Source organism: Gigantopelta aegis, chromosome 4, assembly GCF_016097555.1.
Source record: "Gigantopelta aegis isolate Gae_Host chromosome 4, Gae_host_genome, whole genome shotgun sequence".
NCBI classification, from domain to species: domain Eukaryota; kingdom Metazoa; phylum Mollusca; class Gastropoda; order Neomphalida; family Peltospiridae; genus Gigantopelta; species Gigantopelta aegis.
This window is the reverse complement of record NC_054702.1, coordinates 14,771,866-14,790,568: the sequence shown is the minus strand read 5'-3', so window position 1 is coordinate 14,790,568 and position 18,703 is coordinate 14,771,866. Positions and strand designations below refer to the sequence as shown.

General features: G+C 33.5%; 2 protein-coding genes across 4 annotated transcripts in view; one reads left to right on the top strand and one right to left on the bottom strand.

Moving 5' to 3' along the window:
- Positions 1-8,423, top strand: part of LOC121372696 (serine/threonine-protein phosphatase 2A 56 kDa regulatory subunit delta isoform-like) — a 48,145-nt gene extending 39,722 nt beyond the window's left edge. The window contains exons 15-17 of one of the 3 annotated variants that reach the window (XM_041499165.1): positions 243-374; positions 3,189-3,232; positions 5,878-6,015. In XM_041499165.1, coding sequence (XP_041355099.1) covers positions 243-374; positions 3,189-3,194 — 138 coding nt within the window. In that variant the 3' untranslated portion in view covers positions 3,195-3,232; positions 5,878-6,015. Of the gene's footprint in view, positions 1-242; positions 375-3,188; positions 3,233-5,877 lie in introns of all 3 variants that reach the window. The other 2 variants (XM_041499163.1, XM_041499164.1) reach the window with 2 other exon arrangements.
- A 963-nt stretch (positions 8,424-9,386) lies between these two features.
- Positions 9,387-16,839, bottom strand: LOC121372697 (male-enhanced antigen 1-like). Its single transcript, XM_041499166.1, has 4 exons — positions 16,704-16,839; positions 15,291-15,636; positions 13,539-13,620; positions 9,387-11,734 (listed from the first exon to the last, which is right to left on the bottom strand). The coding sequence occupies exons 2-4, from the start codon at positions 15,627-15,629 to the stop codon at positions 11,523-11,525; spliced, it is 633 nt and encodes a 210-aa protein (XP_041355100.1). The 5' UTR covers positions 15,630-15,636; positions 16,704-16,839; the 3' UTR covers positions 9,387-11,522.
- Between the last annotated feature and the right edge of the window lie 1,864 nt (positions 16,840-18,703).

Here is an 18,703-nt window from a genome sequence, read left to right as displayed (position 1 = left end):
GGAACTGGTGCCACATATTGGAACTAAGAAACTTGATGACCGAGTACGGAAATAAGTGATATCATCAGTCTATCGTAATGACCTACAGGCATAAAACGCGATGTGGTGGTGTTGTAACTTTCCTCCCACCCTGTAAATGTTGAGCACCGTTTTTCCATTTCGCACATACCCTAAAATAAATCCCATTGCAAAAAGAAGGAAAAAAGGTATATACTGGAGATAATGTGTAATTTGTTTTATAGTTTAGAAAATTACCAACACCTTCTGACTCGTCAACAATACGTGGCAACTCGCCAACACCAAATAATGGCAATGACGATATAGACGGAGACTTGAAGACGTCTTTGGAAAAAATGGAATTTGAAGCGAAGGAGGTAGGCAGTGGTCTGCTTTCTCAGTCTCCATGCTTAACGCATAGACATGCTGTACATGCAGAGTAATCTCAAGTTAACACGCGGCGAACATAATCATTGTATGCTTCACATTTTTAACTAGTGTATTCAGTAGAATGCTGAAAACATTCATTTTGCTTTGCATATATTTATGTTTGAAGCAGGCTTCCAGTTTATATATGTAGCCATTCCCTCCCCACTCCCATTAACTTAGTGTTGTATATATATATATATATATATATATATATATATATATATATACTGATGGAAAGAAATAAAGGAACATGTGACATCTTAGATCAAATGTAATTGGGTACTAGCATAGTTAAATCTGTATAGAGTACAGAGATATAATGTGGCATTGAATGTCAGTAATATGGGGTTGAATGTCAGTAATATGGGGTTGAATGTCCATAATATGGGGTTGAATGTCAGTAAGATCGTTATCTTCCTGACGCTGTGGATGAGGGATTTGGTTGCAGTCAACATTTGCTGTTACTACTTGTGTGTTCTTTCTTTTTCTTTCCATCATTATATTTAAGAGGCTGTTTTGGTTAAAACTGCTTTTACGTGCCTATAACCTTTTACGGTTCAGGCACTGTTTTGAATTTGCTTTTAATGTAACATGTTTCCAACTAATAAGATGACATAATAACGAGTAAGATGGCATGTTCTTGTTTACAATACCAGTGTCCTTGTATCCAATGCGTCATCCTGATGCTTGTGTTACCTCAAATTTGATTTTATCTCCCAATAGTTTTGTCCTGTTAAATATATATCATAAAGTAAGATGCTATTACAAATATAACGACTACCAAAAACACATTGGATATAACAACATTAATATTTTAAACCCAAAAAGGTAATTAATCAGTGAAAATTGTCAATCAGCTATATTAGTTGAAAATGTGTTACAATGTCTGATTTTTTTTTTTTAAATCTGTTATTTCTTTTAACCCGGTGAATTGTACTTACTTGTGATCTTTCTACTAAGGGTTAAAAGTCGGCCATTCATGAGTGGGTTTTTTGGTTTTTTAATTCTGCTTGTTTTGGTGCTGTGCAGTTAATTCAGTTTATAGTATTTAATATCCTGTCATTTTGGGACATCTATTCATCTGAACAACTACTGGCAATAGTAGCAGGTATTGGTATTTCTGTGAAGTCGCAGAATTTTGCTAAAAGCTTTCAAATAATTTTTTAAATAAACATAAACGGGTGGAATTTTTCTTTGAAAACCATTTTTTCTCAACTCTCTACCTATTGTAATAATATGTTTGACTATGAGCTATTCCGGGTAACATTGCAATAACCAGAATCGACTTTGTCCATTGTGTGACTTTGTTTCAAGTTAAGTATTTGGTTGGGTCTTAATTGTTACCTACTTATTAAAGAAAATGGATGTGGCCACTTCAGAGAGGTTTGTATCTTAAGTGCATAACAGTTAGCATTTTTGATTTTTTTTCCTTTTATTTAAATATATATATATATATATATATATTGCATTCATTAAAAAGGTTAATTTTTCATTTATTAATTTGAATTGTTCATTATTCATCTTTCAAAAAAGAGAAAGAAAATCATTTGCAGATATTACCTTTCAGACAGTATGATATGGAATCCCTATGACAAGTCAATTTTTAAAGATACTGACATCAGTTATAAGGCAGTGTAAGCTATTGTTTGCCTATTACAGTCTTTAGCCACATAATAAGATATTATTCGCATCATCTTGTTTAAGTTATCAATTTTGGCAAAGTTAATCTGTAAAGGCAAAACAAACTGTGTATCTGAGAACTAGGATCATTGACTGGAGCCTGTTAGAATAGGTATGTTAGCATAGGTATGTTAAAATAGGTATATCTTCATCTCTTTCTTCCTGAGTCAAGTTTAATGATCAGTGGTGGCTGCAGTGCTTAGTAGGTGGTTGCATTTGTCGCTTAACAATGATGGAAGTGGTCACAGAACACTTAAAAATTTCCAAATTGGAACCACAGCACAATTGATGACAACAGAACCATCATCATTGATCCATTGACTTTATTCAAGACAAATAGTCCATTGATGTTTTGTGTGGGTTTGCTTTCATGCTTGGATTTTCAGTAATAAATGAATTCAGTTAATTTGGTGTTTTTATGTGTAATTCGCCTTATGCTGTACATAATAGAGTAAATTCATTTCAGTAAAAAGGTTATGCTCTAAATGGTAGATTTTTGGTGAATTTCTTTAGTTTTGTAGCGTGGTGGATGATGACCATTTTGAGGGTAGTGGAAAAGTAGCAGTCTTTTGTATCACATATAGTCACACCTGTTGTCATAATTACTTAATACATTAACTCTATAAATGTTGTTAGTACTCAAGATAAAAACTTGGACAGTTTGTGGTGTTCTTTAGCAATACCCATTTTTATTTGTGCAACCTTTTTAGAATCGTATTTATATACGAAAACTGAATTAGTGTTATCCTTACTGGTAAGCTTTCAAAGTCTATAACATTTTGCAAGTATAATGTTCCAGTATGTGATAAATTTTCTAGCGTATTGGTTTTGACTATTTTATTCATATTGATAAGCTACCAAGATGCATAACATTTTACTGTAATTTTCCAGTAAATGTAATGATATTTTTTTTTTTTAGTGTTTTAGTTTTTGCTGGATTAGTTTTACCCTTATTGATTAAACTTTAAACTCTTTAATATTTTGCCATAATAAAACCATCATATGATGAATTTCATGACTTGTTAACAATGCATCAAATTGTGAGTTAGAATTATTCCTGTTTTCCATCTACCCACCCATAGATGTAGGCTGATGGACAAACAAGAGAGTGCGTCTAAGTCTTACGGTATGTATCGTATGTCAAAGTGCATTAACCCAGGTTTCGTGCTCACATTATCTGCAAGTATTGTTTAACAAAAGCACAGTTGCTTGTGCTGTTCTACTAAACCTTACACATGTGGTGTGTGTGCTGTTACATAAACTGGCAGTGTGAGAGTGCTCGGTGTTGGTGTGACTAGTTGATCGCAACTCAACATTTACAACGTGATGCATTTTTAATGTGTTTTTTCATTTTAAAAAAATTATAATAAAAATTCCAAAAGTAAAATTCATTTAATAATTGAGATTGTCATGAAAAAAATATAATTTAATTAAGAACTGAACATGATCACTTTTTAACATTTCATAAAAGACTGTGCATTGAATGAAAGTCATAACATATTACTGCTTGTACCTAGTGGTAAAATAGATCTGTTTTATTTGCCTGTGAATGTTAGAAATGATCAAATTTTATTCTTATAATTATAAGTCGTCTGTGTTAAAATGTGCTGAGGTTTTGTTAAACAAATATTCCTTTCTATTCTAGAGTATTCACTAACTTCAGTATGATGTGTTAAAACAACAAGCAAAACAAAACATCTGTTTATCACTTTGTCAAAATAGGCATAGTTTTCTAATAAACATTGCCAGTTATAATAAGCATAGTTGATACTTGTAATTCAAATTAATACACTACTTGATTTAAATGTGAAATTTGAGAGAAGTTAAAACACTTGACAATGTCACAAGTCAGACTGCATTATTCCGATTAGTCCTTTGTTGTTATGTTAGCATGTAGACTAGGTCTTATATAACTGTCCTCATTCTGAAACCAAGTGTGCCAGGTGTATTTGACGTGCCAGTTGATCGTATATGCTTGTTGACAAACCTGTGAAACCATTCTATTGAATCATAGCAGTGGAATGGCAAACACAATGTACAAATGGAGTATGCACCTTACAAACGAAATAGCTTTGCTTTTATTTACTTTCTAAAAAAATGTTTATCCAAGTTGCTTTTATTTACTTTCTAAAAAAAATGTTTATCCAAGTTGCTTTTATTTACTTTCTAAAACAAAAACAAAATTATCTAAGTTTGAAGAACTAACCATTCCATTACTTTTAATAAAACAAGCACTTTCTGTATTTGTAGGTTTTTGCACAAAAAACATACATTTATTTCAAATAGTTTGAGAACTGTCAACATGTATACTACAGCAGCCACCGGTATTACTGCTATACTCATAGTTAACATATCTCTTAGTTTCAGTAGTTTTTATCCAAATTATTTAGGCACATTTAAATCATTTTCTTTCTGGGGTTAATTGGTCTTGATCAAATAAAAATATATCTCAACTGTTTATATTGATTATGGTAATTGGAGTAAAGCATTTTTCTTTTGAAACTGTGAAACCAATAATTTCACTGGTTCAGGATTTTTATATGTTTTTAATAATGCATTCTTGCTAAGGTACCAACATTATAAAGCACAGGCAAATTTTGTGTAAGTAGTTTTAATACATTTCATTCAAAGTTTGGTCAACTTCATCTGTGTTAATTTTAATCGAACAAAAACATGAAATATGTCTAGCTACATGACATAACTGTTGCTTGCATGACTACTAGCATGATTTTGCAGTTATTGACTATAATAAGTAATTTTATTGATAACAAGTAGCAACCATTAATAGTATATCTGAAAGTTGTATAGTATTACTATTAGTAGTAGTAACACATATTGAGATTCTTTTCTCTGCTAAAACTGACACACCTTCAAAAGTCAGGGTGGAACATAGCCCAGTGATAAGCACTCGATTGATGCACAGTCAGTCTAGGATCGATCCCCATCAATGTACCTATTGGCCTATTTCTCATTCCAGCCCATGCACTACTGGTAGTATATCAAAGGCTGCACGGTATGTGCTTATTAGTCTGTGGGATGGTGCATATAAAAGATCCCTTGCTACTAATGCGGGTTTCCTCTAAGACTATATGTCAAAATTACCAAATGTTTGACATCCAATAGCTGATGATTATTAAATCATTGTGCTCTTGTGGTGTCCTTTGTTGTTGTATACCTAGTAATAGCTGTATTGTTACTTGTGAAACAATATGTAATAACTTCAGTCTCTCCCAATGAAAATGTTTAAATTAAAAACAAAACTTAAGAAGAATCAATCATTTCTTTTAATCCTGAAATGTTCCATACTTAAAATAATATCTTTGTCACATGGTTATTATACAAATGCAAATAAAACCATCCATTGATTGGTGTCCAATACTGGTGGGGAAAAAAAGGAACATCTTGCATTCTGTGTTAGATGTAAAACAAATGTGCACAATATTAAAATATATAGAGAGATACATCTCAGTTGCACAAGTGTTGTTAAAATTGTGGCACACTAATAATATGAACATACTAGTTGCTTTAATGGCAACTCTGGGTTAGCATATACACAGCCAAACAAATGTTTGTTTTTCTTTTGTTACTCTCAAATGAATATTGCTTCACTATTGCCAGTTAAGAACAGTCACCAAGACACCATACACGGATTAATGTTTATCATTCATTTACTGGTATTGGACTCCCAATAGCCAAGATTTTTTTTATGCTGGAGTGTCGTTAATCATTCCTTCATATACTCATTAATTCAGTCTTTATATGTCATTGCAGTTGTCCAAGAAGCGACCCAAGGATAAACCACTACTACGCCGGAAGTCCGAGTTACCTCATGACATAAACACATTCAAGGCTTTGGATTCGCACCCTCGGCCAGACAAATTCCTGCCGACCTCATCCGAGAATAAATGACGACCAGTGATGTAGTAAATTTTAAAAAAAAGTGTTTTTGTTTTGCCCACGTCTGTGGCAGAACCCAACTGGTGAAGACTACAACCTCTATCATAGGCATATTACCTTTGACTTTCACGCTCATGTTTTCTACTCAAAGCTCCAGTGATAAGCTGTGGTATATTACTTCAGATGATAACCTTGTTCTCTTTTCTTCTTTTTTAAATTCGACTAAAGGACACTTTTGCAGAATGTGCGTGTGTGTTTGTGTGTGCATATGTGCATCTGGGTTTGTGGGGTTTTTTAATTATTGAAGACGCTGCAAGCCCGACGGGGGAAAACGAATTGATGATTAAAATGTCTTCTGTCTATAAAGTGTTGTGAATACGCCGTGACAAAGAGGTTTTTCTCGTGTGACTATCATGGCTGATCGCTGTCACTTTAATGGTTAAAACTTGGGGCGAACAATCTTACGATTCTGTGATGGTGACCCCGACTATGTCATTTGTAGATAAAATCTGTTGATTTATTGTACAGTTCAACTACAAGGACTCGTTTTTATTTGCATACAAGAAATAAAACCAGTGTTGTTGGGAGCAATAAGGGAAACTAGAAATTTATGAAAACAATGCAGATGTTGATAGTACGAATTAGTTTTTACGTCCGTCATTGTTTTTACTTACATGTATGTTTATTTTTACTTTTATTTATTCATATTCTGCCTATATTTTAAAAATACAGTACATTCTTATGGTAAAAGTTATGAAGAATTTTTTTAATACGAATATACAATAGTGAAAGGGGAACATTTATTCCATATCAATGATGAAATTATGTAATATTTACATGATCATCATCAGTGTTAAGGCCAAAATAAAAATTACTATATGTGATTCCTCCAATATTTTGAAAATGAGGAGGGGGTATCATTCATGCATGTGCTGTTTACGTAACAAAGGTAGTACATTAAATGTGAGCACACTGCCCCCCTCCCCAATTGCATCACATGGCATAAATAATCACTGAAATGATGACATGATAAAATGTTTACTACTGTATGTCTCTGATTAGCAACTGCTGTGATGTTAGTTTATTTTTTAAATTGTTGGCACTAATGAAATACATTGAAATAACACATGCTAGTGCTTAGATCAAGTCATACAGTAATGGACACACAGACGGCTGTTACAGCCAGAATAGCAGGAGAACCATGGCATCCCTCCCATTTTCAACCAATGCAGTTTTGAAATGATTAAAGTTTTTTTTAAGTTCAGTTTAAAAGCATCAATGATACAAACCCCAACCCCAGCAGTTACTATTGTTGTGCTGTAAAGTATTATGATAATTGCGTGTGATGGGTTTGTATATAACACATTTGAAACCATTCTCATTGAAAGAAATGCACTAATCTCTCCAATGGTCTTCCATTATTTGCAAGTTTGTTGTGGTCTGATATGGCATAAAATGATGATTGTATTGTCGTACAGGGTTCTGTTGAGAGATTTCTTAAATATTTTAATTGGAGACCGTTAACTAATTATTCAAAGTATCATCTTGAATTAATCCACTTCAGACTAGTATTTTATTTTGAACTCTTGTTGCTGTAAATATATTCAAGAAGTGGTGATTATTAGTAAGTAAAAAATATCAATACCATCATCACACCCGATCAAGCATCCAACTTGATAATGGTACAGATAGGAGGAATACGGAAGTTATTTCGTACAAGTGGCAAAGTTATTTCATAGCAGTAGCGTCAAAATGTTAGCCAAATCAAGGAATTGAAAATACTTTACAAGTAGTATATTGTTAGGCAAATGAAGGTATGGATGATACTTTACTAGTAGTAATTAAATCTTCCATTTTTGTTTAGCAGCTGAGACTAATCACCTCTGACATATGGAACAAATTATCTGTATTTAGCAGCCATGTTAAAATATCCATTGATGGCTGGTTTATGTTTACATAGATTTATTTCGGTTATATATTGTTTTGTACAAGCTTTTGGTGAGGCATGTATAATCAAATCATTTTCATTTCTGATACATCATTAAAATAATGCGTGATTTTGTTTTAATATATACAACATGGATTTTACTACACAACTCTGTAATCATTTCTGCAAGTCATTATAAATAAAATTTTCATCATATTTTAAGGCTTGATGATACGATTTAGCATTACAACTGGAAGCACATACTGTATTTTATTTTGGTCTGAATACCAAAGACCGTATGGAATACTATGATTGTTATCTCCTCTGTTTGACTGTGACCTAGTCTGTACCACTTACATGTTGTTGCTGTCCATGTAACTCTGGCCATCAGAGATTTCATTAAGAGTTCACAAATACCTGTATCATGTGATAGAGGACGACAGTAATGCAGAACCACAATAATAAAGAGACATTGCATAAAGGAAGAAAATTACATGTTTAGTTGTTTTTTTGTTGCACACACTCACTGTACATCGGACAGTATGGCAGGAGTAATATTAATGGTGTTCACATTTTAGTTTTTCGAAGAAAGCTGAAAACTGAGATGTTGTTCAGTCTTCATACATGGATCATGCATAAACTTCGGCTCTGCTTGATGTCCAGAGTAGCTTTTTGCAAGGCAGGAACCAGACATAATGACACTGGAAAGTGACTTGCATTTTGATATAGCCCACTGATAGTCATTACTCGAGGTGTAACAGGTTATAGGATCAATAGCTTGTTCTAGCCAGTGCCGTCTTGATTGGTGCGTCTGTCAAAGACAGTTGTGTACTAATGTGCATGTGAAAGCATTGTATAATAAGATCAGAGATGAAAGACTTGAGATGAGCATTTGGCTGATGTTGCTTTGTGTACATTCTAAATGGGGCTTGCCATTTAAGATTCAGCATCCACGACCCTAAGGCCAATTTCGGTAACTTCTTTTCTTTTTGTAAGCCACTTTCATCTAAAGAGTTGTTTTGTGGCAGCAACATGTTTTTCTCTGTTTTCCACACCCAAAGGTTGCCTCAAAATGGCATTTAACCCATATTAAGAACTAAACCTACCCTATCCTGTTGTGAACAAGTTGAGGTCTTTTTCTTTCAATACAGACTTTAAAATAAATGAGGGACAACTTAAAATAACAGAATAAAATATAAATTTTATGAAGTTTTAGATCCGATGCTAGGTTTCAAAACTCCTTGATGTAGTAAATTAGAACCATGAATTTTAACACATTACTACGGATAATACTGGATCTCGACAACTGTTCACAATTTATTTCGACCACTAAAATGAAGTTGCTGGTACACTTGCCCCAAATTTGACAAGATAAAATACTTTGTATACAAGTAATATCCAAGTAGAAATAAAACAACCATGCTGAATAAAACTAAAATGTAAGCTAGAACACAGGTTTTTTGTGTGTTTTTTTTACATTTATTTAGAAGAAAGCAGACCACATATAATTTTTATATGTATATATATACTCTCCTCACTCTCAAAAACAAAAAAGAAGACCTAAAATGTTAGCAATCTTACAATTTGGCGAAATCCATAAGTGACATATTAGCTACAGAACATTAGCAGTCGTCATATCGGAAACTTAAAAAGAATAAGTTAAAGTTGTAACCTCAGCTGATGAATCTTGACGTACAGCTTACAGACATCTTGAATGTAGGAAATTGAAGTAATGTGCATGCTAACTATTATTGTTTGCTATGTATTTGGGTTTAATCAATAGTATGTAACCATTGTTGTGCCTTCAGTTGATCACAAACGATTTTTGGAACAATGTGTTGTACGTGTGTTTTAAATTTAGCATCTTGTATGATTAAGACTATATGTCAAAAATGACCAAATGTTGGACATCCAATAGCCGATGATTAATAAATCAATGTGCTTTAGTGGTGTCGTTAAACAAAACAAACTTCGATAAATTCACTGACATTTCTTGATTTACAGTACATGTGTATAATATATATTGTACATAAACAATCACAAATGCACATCCCACATTGATCATGTGCAATTTTTTTAATGTATGATGTATCGAATTTTGGTGAGACTATGTTTAAAAGTTACACCTGAACCAAACACAATGTTGCTTATTGAAAACTCTGATCATTCGCTTGAGAAGCTTGATTTGAAGGATTGAACCCCCTCTGTTGACCCATTCTCTGAATGCTTTTTTTCACATCCCAACCAGTGATCCATGTTTAGTATATTAAAAGGCTGTGTGGTCTGTCTGTGGGTAAGTGCATATAAAAGATGTCTTGCTTCGATAGTTATTCATTTCATATTTCCCTTGCTCTCACTTGCTAGTTTTCTGTTATGTATATATATTAAATATTACTCCAGTGGACATTATAACGGGGAGGGGGGGGGGGGGGGTGATCATAATTTATGAAAGTTGTAATAAAATATTTTAATACAGTGAAACCCCCTAAACAGGACCCTCAGTAAACCAGAATTTTATTTTGTATTTGTGCAAGAATAATTAAAAAGTTAATAAGACTAATCCAGGGTTAATTTGACTATGCTTTTAACCGTTCCTTTTTAAATATTACATATTGTGCTGAAGTGTAATAGTTGTTAAACATTCATTCATTTTAAATGTAGACAACAGAACCTTTCTAAACTGGATATTTCTTAAAACCAGAGTTCTTACTTGGTCCCCAGGGTGTCAGATTCATAATAACTTCATTGTACAATTCAATGCACATTTTTGAACAGAATAAATAGAACTTTGGTTTTTTAAATAATATCTGTGAACATTAATAAAATACAAAGTCATTGCAATACTCAAAACGGCGAAGTGGTTTGTTACATAGTTTCTATACACGTATTAACATGGGTGTTTTTTTAGGAGGAATAGCTGATTTTAATAAATAGAATAACAAACTACCGGTTATTAAATTACTATGTTACCATGTGTCCATGATGAAATGATTTTCATTTGTCAATTGCTAAAGCTTGTGACAAGTGAAAATTATCTCACACAGGACAGAAGTTTGATAACTTGTTTGTTATTCTTTAGTGTTATATGTCGTTGATTCATGTTAACTACTCACTTTGTTACAAAAAAGAAAGAAAATATAGGGCCCATTTCTAGTTCCAGCCAGTGCACCATGACTGGTATATGCTATTCTGTCTGTGGGATGGTGCATACATAAGATCCCTTGTATAAAAGTGGAATAATGTAGCAGGTTTCTTCTCTAAGACTATACCTCAAATTTGCTAAATGTTTGACATCCAACAGCCGATGATTAATAAATCGATGTGCTTGCTAAACCAAACAGCTGATGATTAATAAATCAATGTGCTTGCTAAAACTAACTTTTGTCATTGGTTTTCATTGTGACATAATACCGTTTGCATTATTAAAACTGCATTTGTTTTACCTTACAATAATCAATATTTTACATCATAGGCTAAAGACAACAGACATTTAGCCAGCGTAATATAACTTTCAGATATTATATTGGCCTATCATTTCTCCATCAGTACAAATAAACAGTTTTAAAATCTTCACATCGCTGTACACACTGTTTCAGCTGTTTTTAGAGCTCTGTGAAGTGCCTGCACCATGACTGTCTGTTGAACTAGAATTTGTATCCAGAGTATTGTTCAAACTGTCTACACTGATTTTAGACACAAGTTTTTCTTTCCACTCGTCGTCTGATATCTCCTTAGCCCAATCGGGAATGTTGGTTGTTGGTAACTGAAAACCAGCCATCGCTGCTTTTATCTTGGCTACTTTTTCTGAAACAAAAAACTATTTTGTTTTCAAAAATAAACAAATGAGGACATATTTATTTCTAAAATATATGAGTGTGGAAATTATCTGTGTAGAGAGTATGTTGCTAAGACAGCAAAAAGTTTGAGTAAAAGTAAACAAATAAAATGGGCCTCTTTTTAAAACGTTTCAGTATATGGAATATTCAATTGCACTGTTCAACAAAAAAAAAAATTCTGTAAAACAAAATACAACAAACCAAAAAACCAAAAAAAACCTGGGAATAAGTGTATTGCAGGAATGTAAAAGTATAACAGTTATTCAAATACACTGTTTTGTTTAGGCTAACTTTTGAAGAAAAGAAAAATATATATTCTATGTACTGGTACATTTTAAAAATTAATTCCTTTTTTTTTCTTTAGGTTTTTTTTTTAAGATTGAGATTATCTAGATTTAAAATAATTATTGAAACATAATTTTTAATGAGGTAGTAAATTGTGATGGGCTATAATAATAGTTTCTGGCAGTAGATGTTTTTGTATTTTTTCTGACAAGTCTCAAGTATCGTGTTAACTGACGATGTAGAGACCTTGTTGCTGCATTTTGTAGAAATTTATTTCAAGTTGAATATTAATATATACTTATTGATATTTAAGGATTGTCTGTTATTTCTTTTACTTTGATCAGGGTATGAACAAAAACAATCATCTGCAAATTGTGTGAATCAGCGAAGCCATTCTCACATATATTTGCTGATGATTTTGTTTGTTCATACCCAGATGAATGTAAAAGAAATAACAGACAATACTTATAATTAAATTTGAATCATACTTGCTAATAATAACACTAAAACTTCATACTTTATTTGGAATTATATTTGGTCCATAAATAATAACATTCAATAAGACAACTTGCCCATATAAAAAGACCTCATCAGATATGACGTTCCCTGACGACATAATTTTTACGTTCATCGAGAAATGAACAAACTCCTGTTGCTATGTCTGGACCAATGGGATGATGTTGTATTGTAATGCATGAAACAGAAATTTAATTATTAAGCGATGACCAATGTCAGAATAACATTTATCAAACAATCAGTGGAGAAAAAAATTATCGTGAGCTAGAGGTGGTTTTGTTTTTGTTTTTGGGTGTTTTTTTCAAAGCCACCAGCCCATCAGGCTACTAATTTTGCATTTGTCACTAACCATGTGTTAAAAAGCACTAGCCTCGAGCGTTGGGCTATCAGATTTGTCAAACTCTATGTAGATGTTTTTTTTCTGACACGAGTCAAGAAAATCAATCTTTGAATGAGTGTCGGGTGGGGGAAAAAAAAGAGAAAAAAAAGGACTCGTGGCAGAAAGCGTTTCTAGTTCAATCCTACTTAAATATAGTTAGTATAATCATTATAAAATTCACTGCATGTTATTTTGGTACAGTTATGTCACGACCCTGCTCACAGCTCATGTAATTTATTACATCACTAGAAGGAACACATATCACAGTGTTACATATCACATGACATCACATACTATCTTTAATTATGGAATGACGTAATGGACAGGTAGCAACAGCCGTCTACCTCCTACATGACAAAAGCAATTAACCAATGAACAGGACGCTTTACCGTCTAGGGAATGTATTCTTGGCATTTTTTCCGGCACCTTTCTACTGGTTGACTGAACTAGAACTGGACTTCGAGCATATTAGATAATTAATCTAAGAAATACAGTTACTTATGTCTTAACAGGTAAATATTTAACTTTATAGATTTATTAACAATATATTTTTCTATCTGACCATACATGTATCTACTGCACGTGATCTAACCTTGTCCCATTTGGATGTCACTTTCATGCCTTGTCTGGTTCCACAGAATGCATTTCTTCTCTGGTTTTGGCAGATCAGGAACCTATTCCATAATGAAAACATAACTTACTGTAGATCATGAAATTAATGTGTCCCAAAATTAATGCGAGTGACAGTAGTCTGACTAAAATGTGACATGAAATTAATGTGAATGGCCTCTCTTGAAACATTACTTTTGTATTGATACATAGCTGTGTACCTTTTAGTTAAATCTGATATCGAAACATCTTCATTGAAATCAACTTGCAAACTCCATCACCTAAAATCAGTAGAAAGGTGCTGGTTTCTTGACCCCAGCCCGCCTCAATGTTTAATACATCCTTAAGTTACTGTTGTTACTGTAAGTTTGGATCATTTACATTTATGTTTATGCTATTCAAAACATCTTTTTGTCAATGTGCATCTTACACTCAATATATTTCTTGCTACACTAACCTCTTGCCTGGAGTTTATGAGTGATTTATTACTCACCTACTATTTTCAAACATGAAGGACTAACAGTGGCTCACAGCGCTGCAACCCTACATGACACAAGTGGCTGACCGCTAGCTGGACTACCGATTTAATTTAATTAAGACTTTATTATATACCCTCATTTGTGTTTTTGTAGCCCAGTGGTAAAGCTATCTTTTGGGATCGATCCCCGTCAGTGGGCCCATTGGGATATTTCTCGCTCCATCCAGTGCATCACGACTGGTACATCAAAGGCTGTGGTAGGTGCTATCCTGTATATGGGAAGGTGCATATAAAAGATCCCTTGCTGCTAATCGAAAAGAGTAGCCCATGAAGTGGCGACAGCGGATTTCCTCCCTCAGTATCTTTGTGGTCTTTAACCATATGTCCGACGCCATATAACCGTAAATGAAATGTGTTGAGTGTGTCGTTAAATAAAACATTTCCTTCATTTGTATACTAATATTTTAATAACCTGTGATACAGAGGTAAGTTAGAAATAAACGTGTCAATTTATTAATACGAATAACAGCAGCTCGCATTTTTCGCATTAATATTATGATCGCATTAAGTTAAGAATTTACAATAATTTATCCAAATATTAAAAACAATCTTTGACAATACTTACAGTACAAAATAATGAGTATTATATATTTTTGGCATTTAGGATTTATAAAATCCCAGAAGCGGGTATAATGCTTGCTTGAGATGCAGTACTTTAAAGGACCAACTTTTCCCCTCACTGGGCTATTCTCCATCCCATGCATTGCTCTACTACCATATCAATGAATGGTATGTGCTGTCTTGTCTATGGAAAATAGGTTTTGGAAATAAATTTTAAAAATACAATTTTTGTGCACAATTTAGAAAACAATCTGCTCAGAAATAAATAACTCGTAGGAAATTTTATAGCACGAAAAAAGGCATTCCCTGTGGGACAGCCTATAATTTTAAATTTTAACTGGAATGGTAAGAAGCAAACATGTAAAACAATAGCATTTCATCTCCTTTAATATGTATTATTAGTGCACTAAGGACAATCCAACTAGAAGGGAAGTAACTTTGTAATATACTCCTTATTCTACTTGAACATGAAAATAGTACTCCATCACAAAAATTGTAAATGATCATTGAAATTGTAAGTATTGATCCTGAAAATGTATTCAATAATGAAAATTGAAAATTTTTAGTTAACTGGTCTAATGGCTCAAGCAAGCAATGCTTGACTAACACACAGCAGAGCCTCTAAAACCCACTCACCTGCAGGCATGATGGAACACCGTCCTTCGGAAAACCAGGATACAAACTGCTGTGAGAAATACCAGTGGCTGCTGCCTCCGACTGTTCACCCGATACACTAGAGACGATGTTATCATCATCATCGCTGTGGCCATTTTCTTCAGAGTCGGCTAAGTTATTGTCCGGTGGATCTTGTGACAGGGGGAGATAACCCAGGTAAGCACTGTTCTCATCATCATCATCATCATCTTCCGGACTCTCTGGGTCAGGTGGAATGATCAGGTCAGGAGAACTTAAATCTTCACATTCAGTCGGCTTGTTGTCGTCACTCTCTGATTCAGTATCCGGAATGGGAGACATCTCCAGGCTGTGACAAATATATAAACAACATGGCCATTAATGCATTATCATTTTAACAATTATACAATACAGTCCAAGGACGATTTTGTGAACATGTTTAATGTACATTTATTATTATTATGCAAATATTAAAATTACTTACTAAAAGATTGGGAATTTTAAGTTAAATTTCAAAAACATATATAATATACATTTTTATGAAATGTTACAGGAGAGATATGTGTTTGTCAAGTGTGAGGTATCATTTACAAAATATCTTTATATAATAATAAAAATGGGAATTATTTACATTCAGATTGGGAAATATTTACTCCAAAATTGGGAATACAAAAAGGCATAGCCATTGGGGAATGGTGGATTATTGTAGTCTAGAAACATAGCTGATAAAACCCTAAGTTATAAAGTCATGCTTTCATCTTTTTTTAATAAGCATTCACAGTGTTTCTGGGCCGGATTTAGCTCAGTCGGTACAGTGCTTCGAGCCTGAAGTGCTAAGTCAAAGGATCAAACCTTCTCATCAGACTCATTGGGTTTTTTCCCCCCCCTTCCCACTAGTGACACACACATGGTATATCAAACTTCAAAGGTTGCGGTATGTGATGTCCTGTCTATGGAAAGTGCATATAAGATTCCCTTGCTAATAATGGTAAAATGTAGATTTCCTCTGATGACCTATGTGTCAGATTACCAAATGTTTAGCACCCAACTTTTGAATATGGTATAAAAAAATTTTTATCATGCATACCTTTTTAATGATGCCTTGCTAGTGAATTACACGATGGCCCTAGTTACAGAAAGGCTTTTTGATTTGATTATAAATGTAACGCAAATTAAATCCAATCCCATTGTAATGATTCAACATTGATTGTAAAACAAAATATCATATATTAGATAGGCTATATCATATATCATTTTTTATTATATGGCACGTCACTCACTAGTTCATAAAAATAAACTCGAATGTAAATGCACATCAATGTGCATTTACATTCGAGTTTATTTTTATGAACTAGTCACTCACGACTCACTGACTTTTAAATATGATAATACACCTTTAATGGTGAATATACTTACATGTTACATGTATCAGTACCCACTATATAAATATCAAGGCGTCTTAAATTATACCCCCCAAAACAGAAAATGGAATTATGACGTTGAATTCGTACAGTAAAGTTTGTACTCAAAGATAAAAACAAAACGAACCCTTCTAAACTACTATATACTAGAGTACTCTCCCTTGGAATGTTGTTAAGAACTTTCGGAATAATTCGGCAATTTTCGTAAGTCACAATAAAACACAAACGTGTGGATTTAGGCGGTGTTTTAATGTGCTTTGTCCAGTTATATTATTGATAAAGAAATTAATTTTGCCTTTCGGCCTTTTGTATAAGACGTTTCTCAACATTACCAAGTATACTCTCCATCCCACCCCCTCCTCCGCCTCCTACATAGACATCGGGAAGGACCCCCTTGAAAAAGTTAAACTTTGTAAAGTTTGTTTTGTTTAACGACACCTGTCACCACTAAACTTAGAACATTGATTTATTAATCATCGGCTATTGGAAGTCAAACATTTGGTCATTCTGACAGTCAAAATCCACTACATGTTAAATGTTTTCATTAGTAACAAGGGATCTTTTATATGCTCAATCCTACATACAAGATAGCATATACCATGGCCTTTGATATGCCAGTCGTGGTGCACTGGCTGGAACGAGAAATAGCTCGATGGACCCACTGACAGGAATCAATCCTACACCAACTGCGCATCAGTTGAAAGGTGATCTAAATAGATATCATGGATTTGAATGTATGTTTATATAATTGTTTAACTCAGACAATTCTCCAATGGGTAGCCAGCATGAGGCAGAATTTCCCCAGATTTATTTTATTTTTCACCATGACACTGATATTTATTTTACAGGTCTGGGTTTGCCTCGGCGTTTTTTCCTCTCTGGCTACGCCCCAGTTCTCCATTTATAGAAATTGACTAGAGTTGACTATAAACATTAGAATTGTTTTATTTTTAAAATGTCCGCGTGTCCCATTTCATTAAACAACTGGCCTCTCCAGTTGCCGGTATTTTCCGACGCCAATGTCCTAGATCCTTACATGCTTCTGTAGCCAGAGTACTCTGCCGTTCGAGAGCAAGACGGACATTTTATTTGAACAGGGATGCTGGTACTGGTTATTTCTAAAATAATGTGTACTTTGTTCGTATATGATAGCTTTGTTTTGTCCCTTTGTCTTTGATTAAAATGTGTAAGCATATTATGCATGCAAACTAAAGTATATACTTTTTATTACTGAACTCCATTTAAACGACACCACCCGATTTTCAATTATTAGGCCCAGTAGGGATGAAATCTGGAGTAGGTGTAGGGGAGGCACATTCTCTAGTGATAACCAGATTTTAAAAATATTTATTTATGTGGAAACATCACTGTGATATCATCTCCAATTCTGTATCAAAAGAAGTGTTTTTAAAACCCTTGAAATAATAAACAAAACATTAAATTCAGCATTTGCACACAGAAATATTCAGGATGGAAAGTTTAAGTTACAAATATGGTATTAAATGAGCTAAATAAACAAAGAACACACCGTGTCAGTAATCATTTTATTACAAATCTGACTGAACCATGTTCAATGGAGTTCAGTTTGTTAAGGCCTAGGCTACTCCCCCCCCCTCCCGACTCTACAAAGAAAAATGAGCAGACACTAGGTGAAAAAAAAAAAAAACCATGAAAAAAAAAATGAAAGTACCTATAAATTCATAAAAAATGTTAGTACAATATGCACTGTACATAACATTTTATATGAATTCATAGGTGTGAATATATCAACAACAAAAATGAATAATAATTTACAAAATGGTACATTACCTAAACGCAATTTAAAATTTTAAAAGACCCTACCACTATTTATGATTCACATGGGCGTAGGAAGGTGTGAAGAAGTGGAGGCACACACACATATTTATATAAATACATGTATAAATATATAAAAACCATCACTGTTGCTACTATGCAATGTATGGGTGTTCTTGGACCTTATCAGGGTTTGTAAAG

Excerpts from the sequence above, each read along its gene's own strand:
- LOC121372697 (XM_041499166.1), bottom strand. The coding sequence starts at position 15,629 with ATGTCTCCCATTCCGGATACTGAATCAGAGAGTGACGACAACAAGCCG. Across the intron at positions 13,621-15,290 it reads GTGTTCCATCATGCCTGCAG|GTTCCTGATCTGCCAAAACC; the intron begins GTGAGTGGGTTT and ends ATTATGGAATAG. Across the intron at positions 11,735-13,538 it reads TGACATCCAAATGGGACAAG|AAAAAGTAGCCAAGATAAAA; the intron begins GTTAGATCACGT and ends TTTTTGTTTCAG.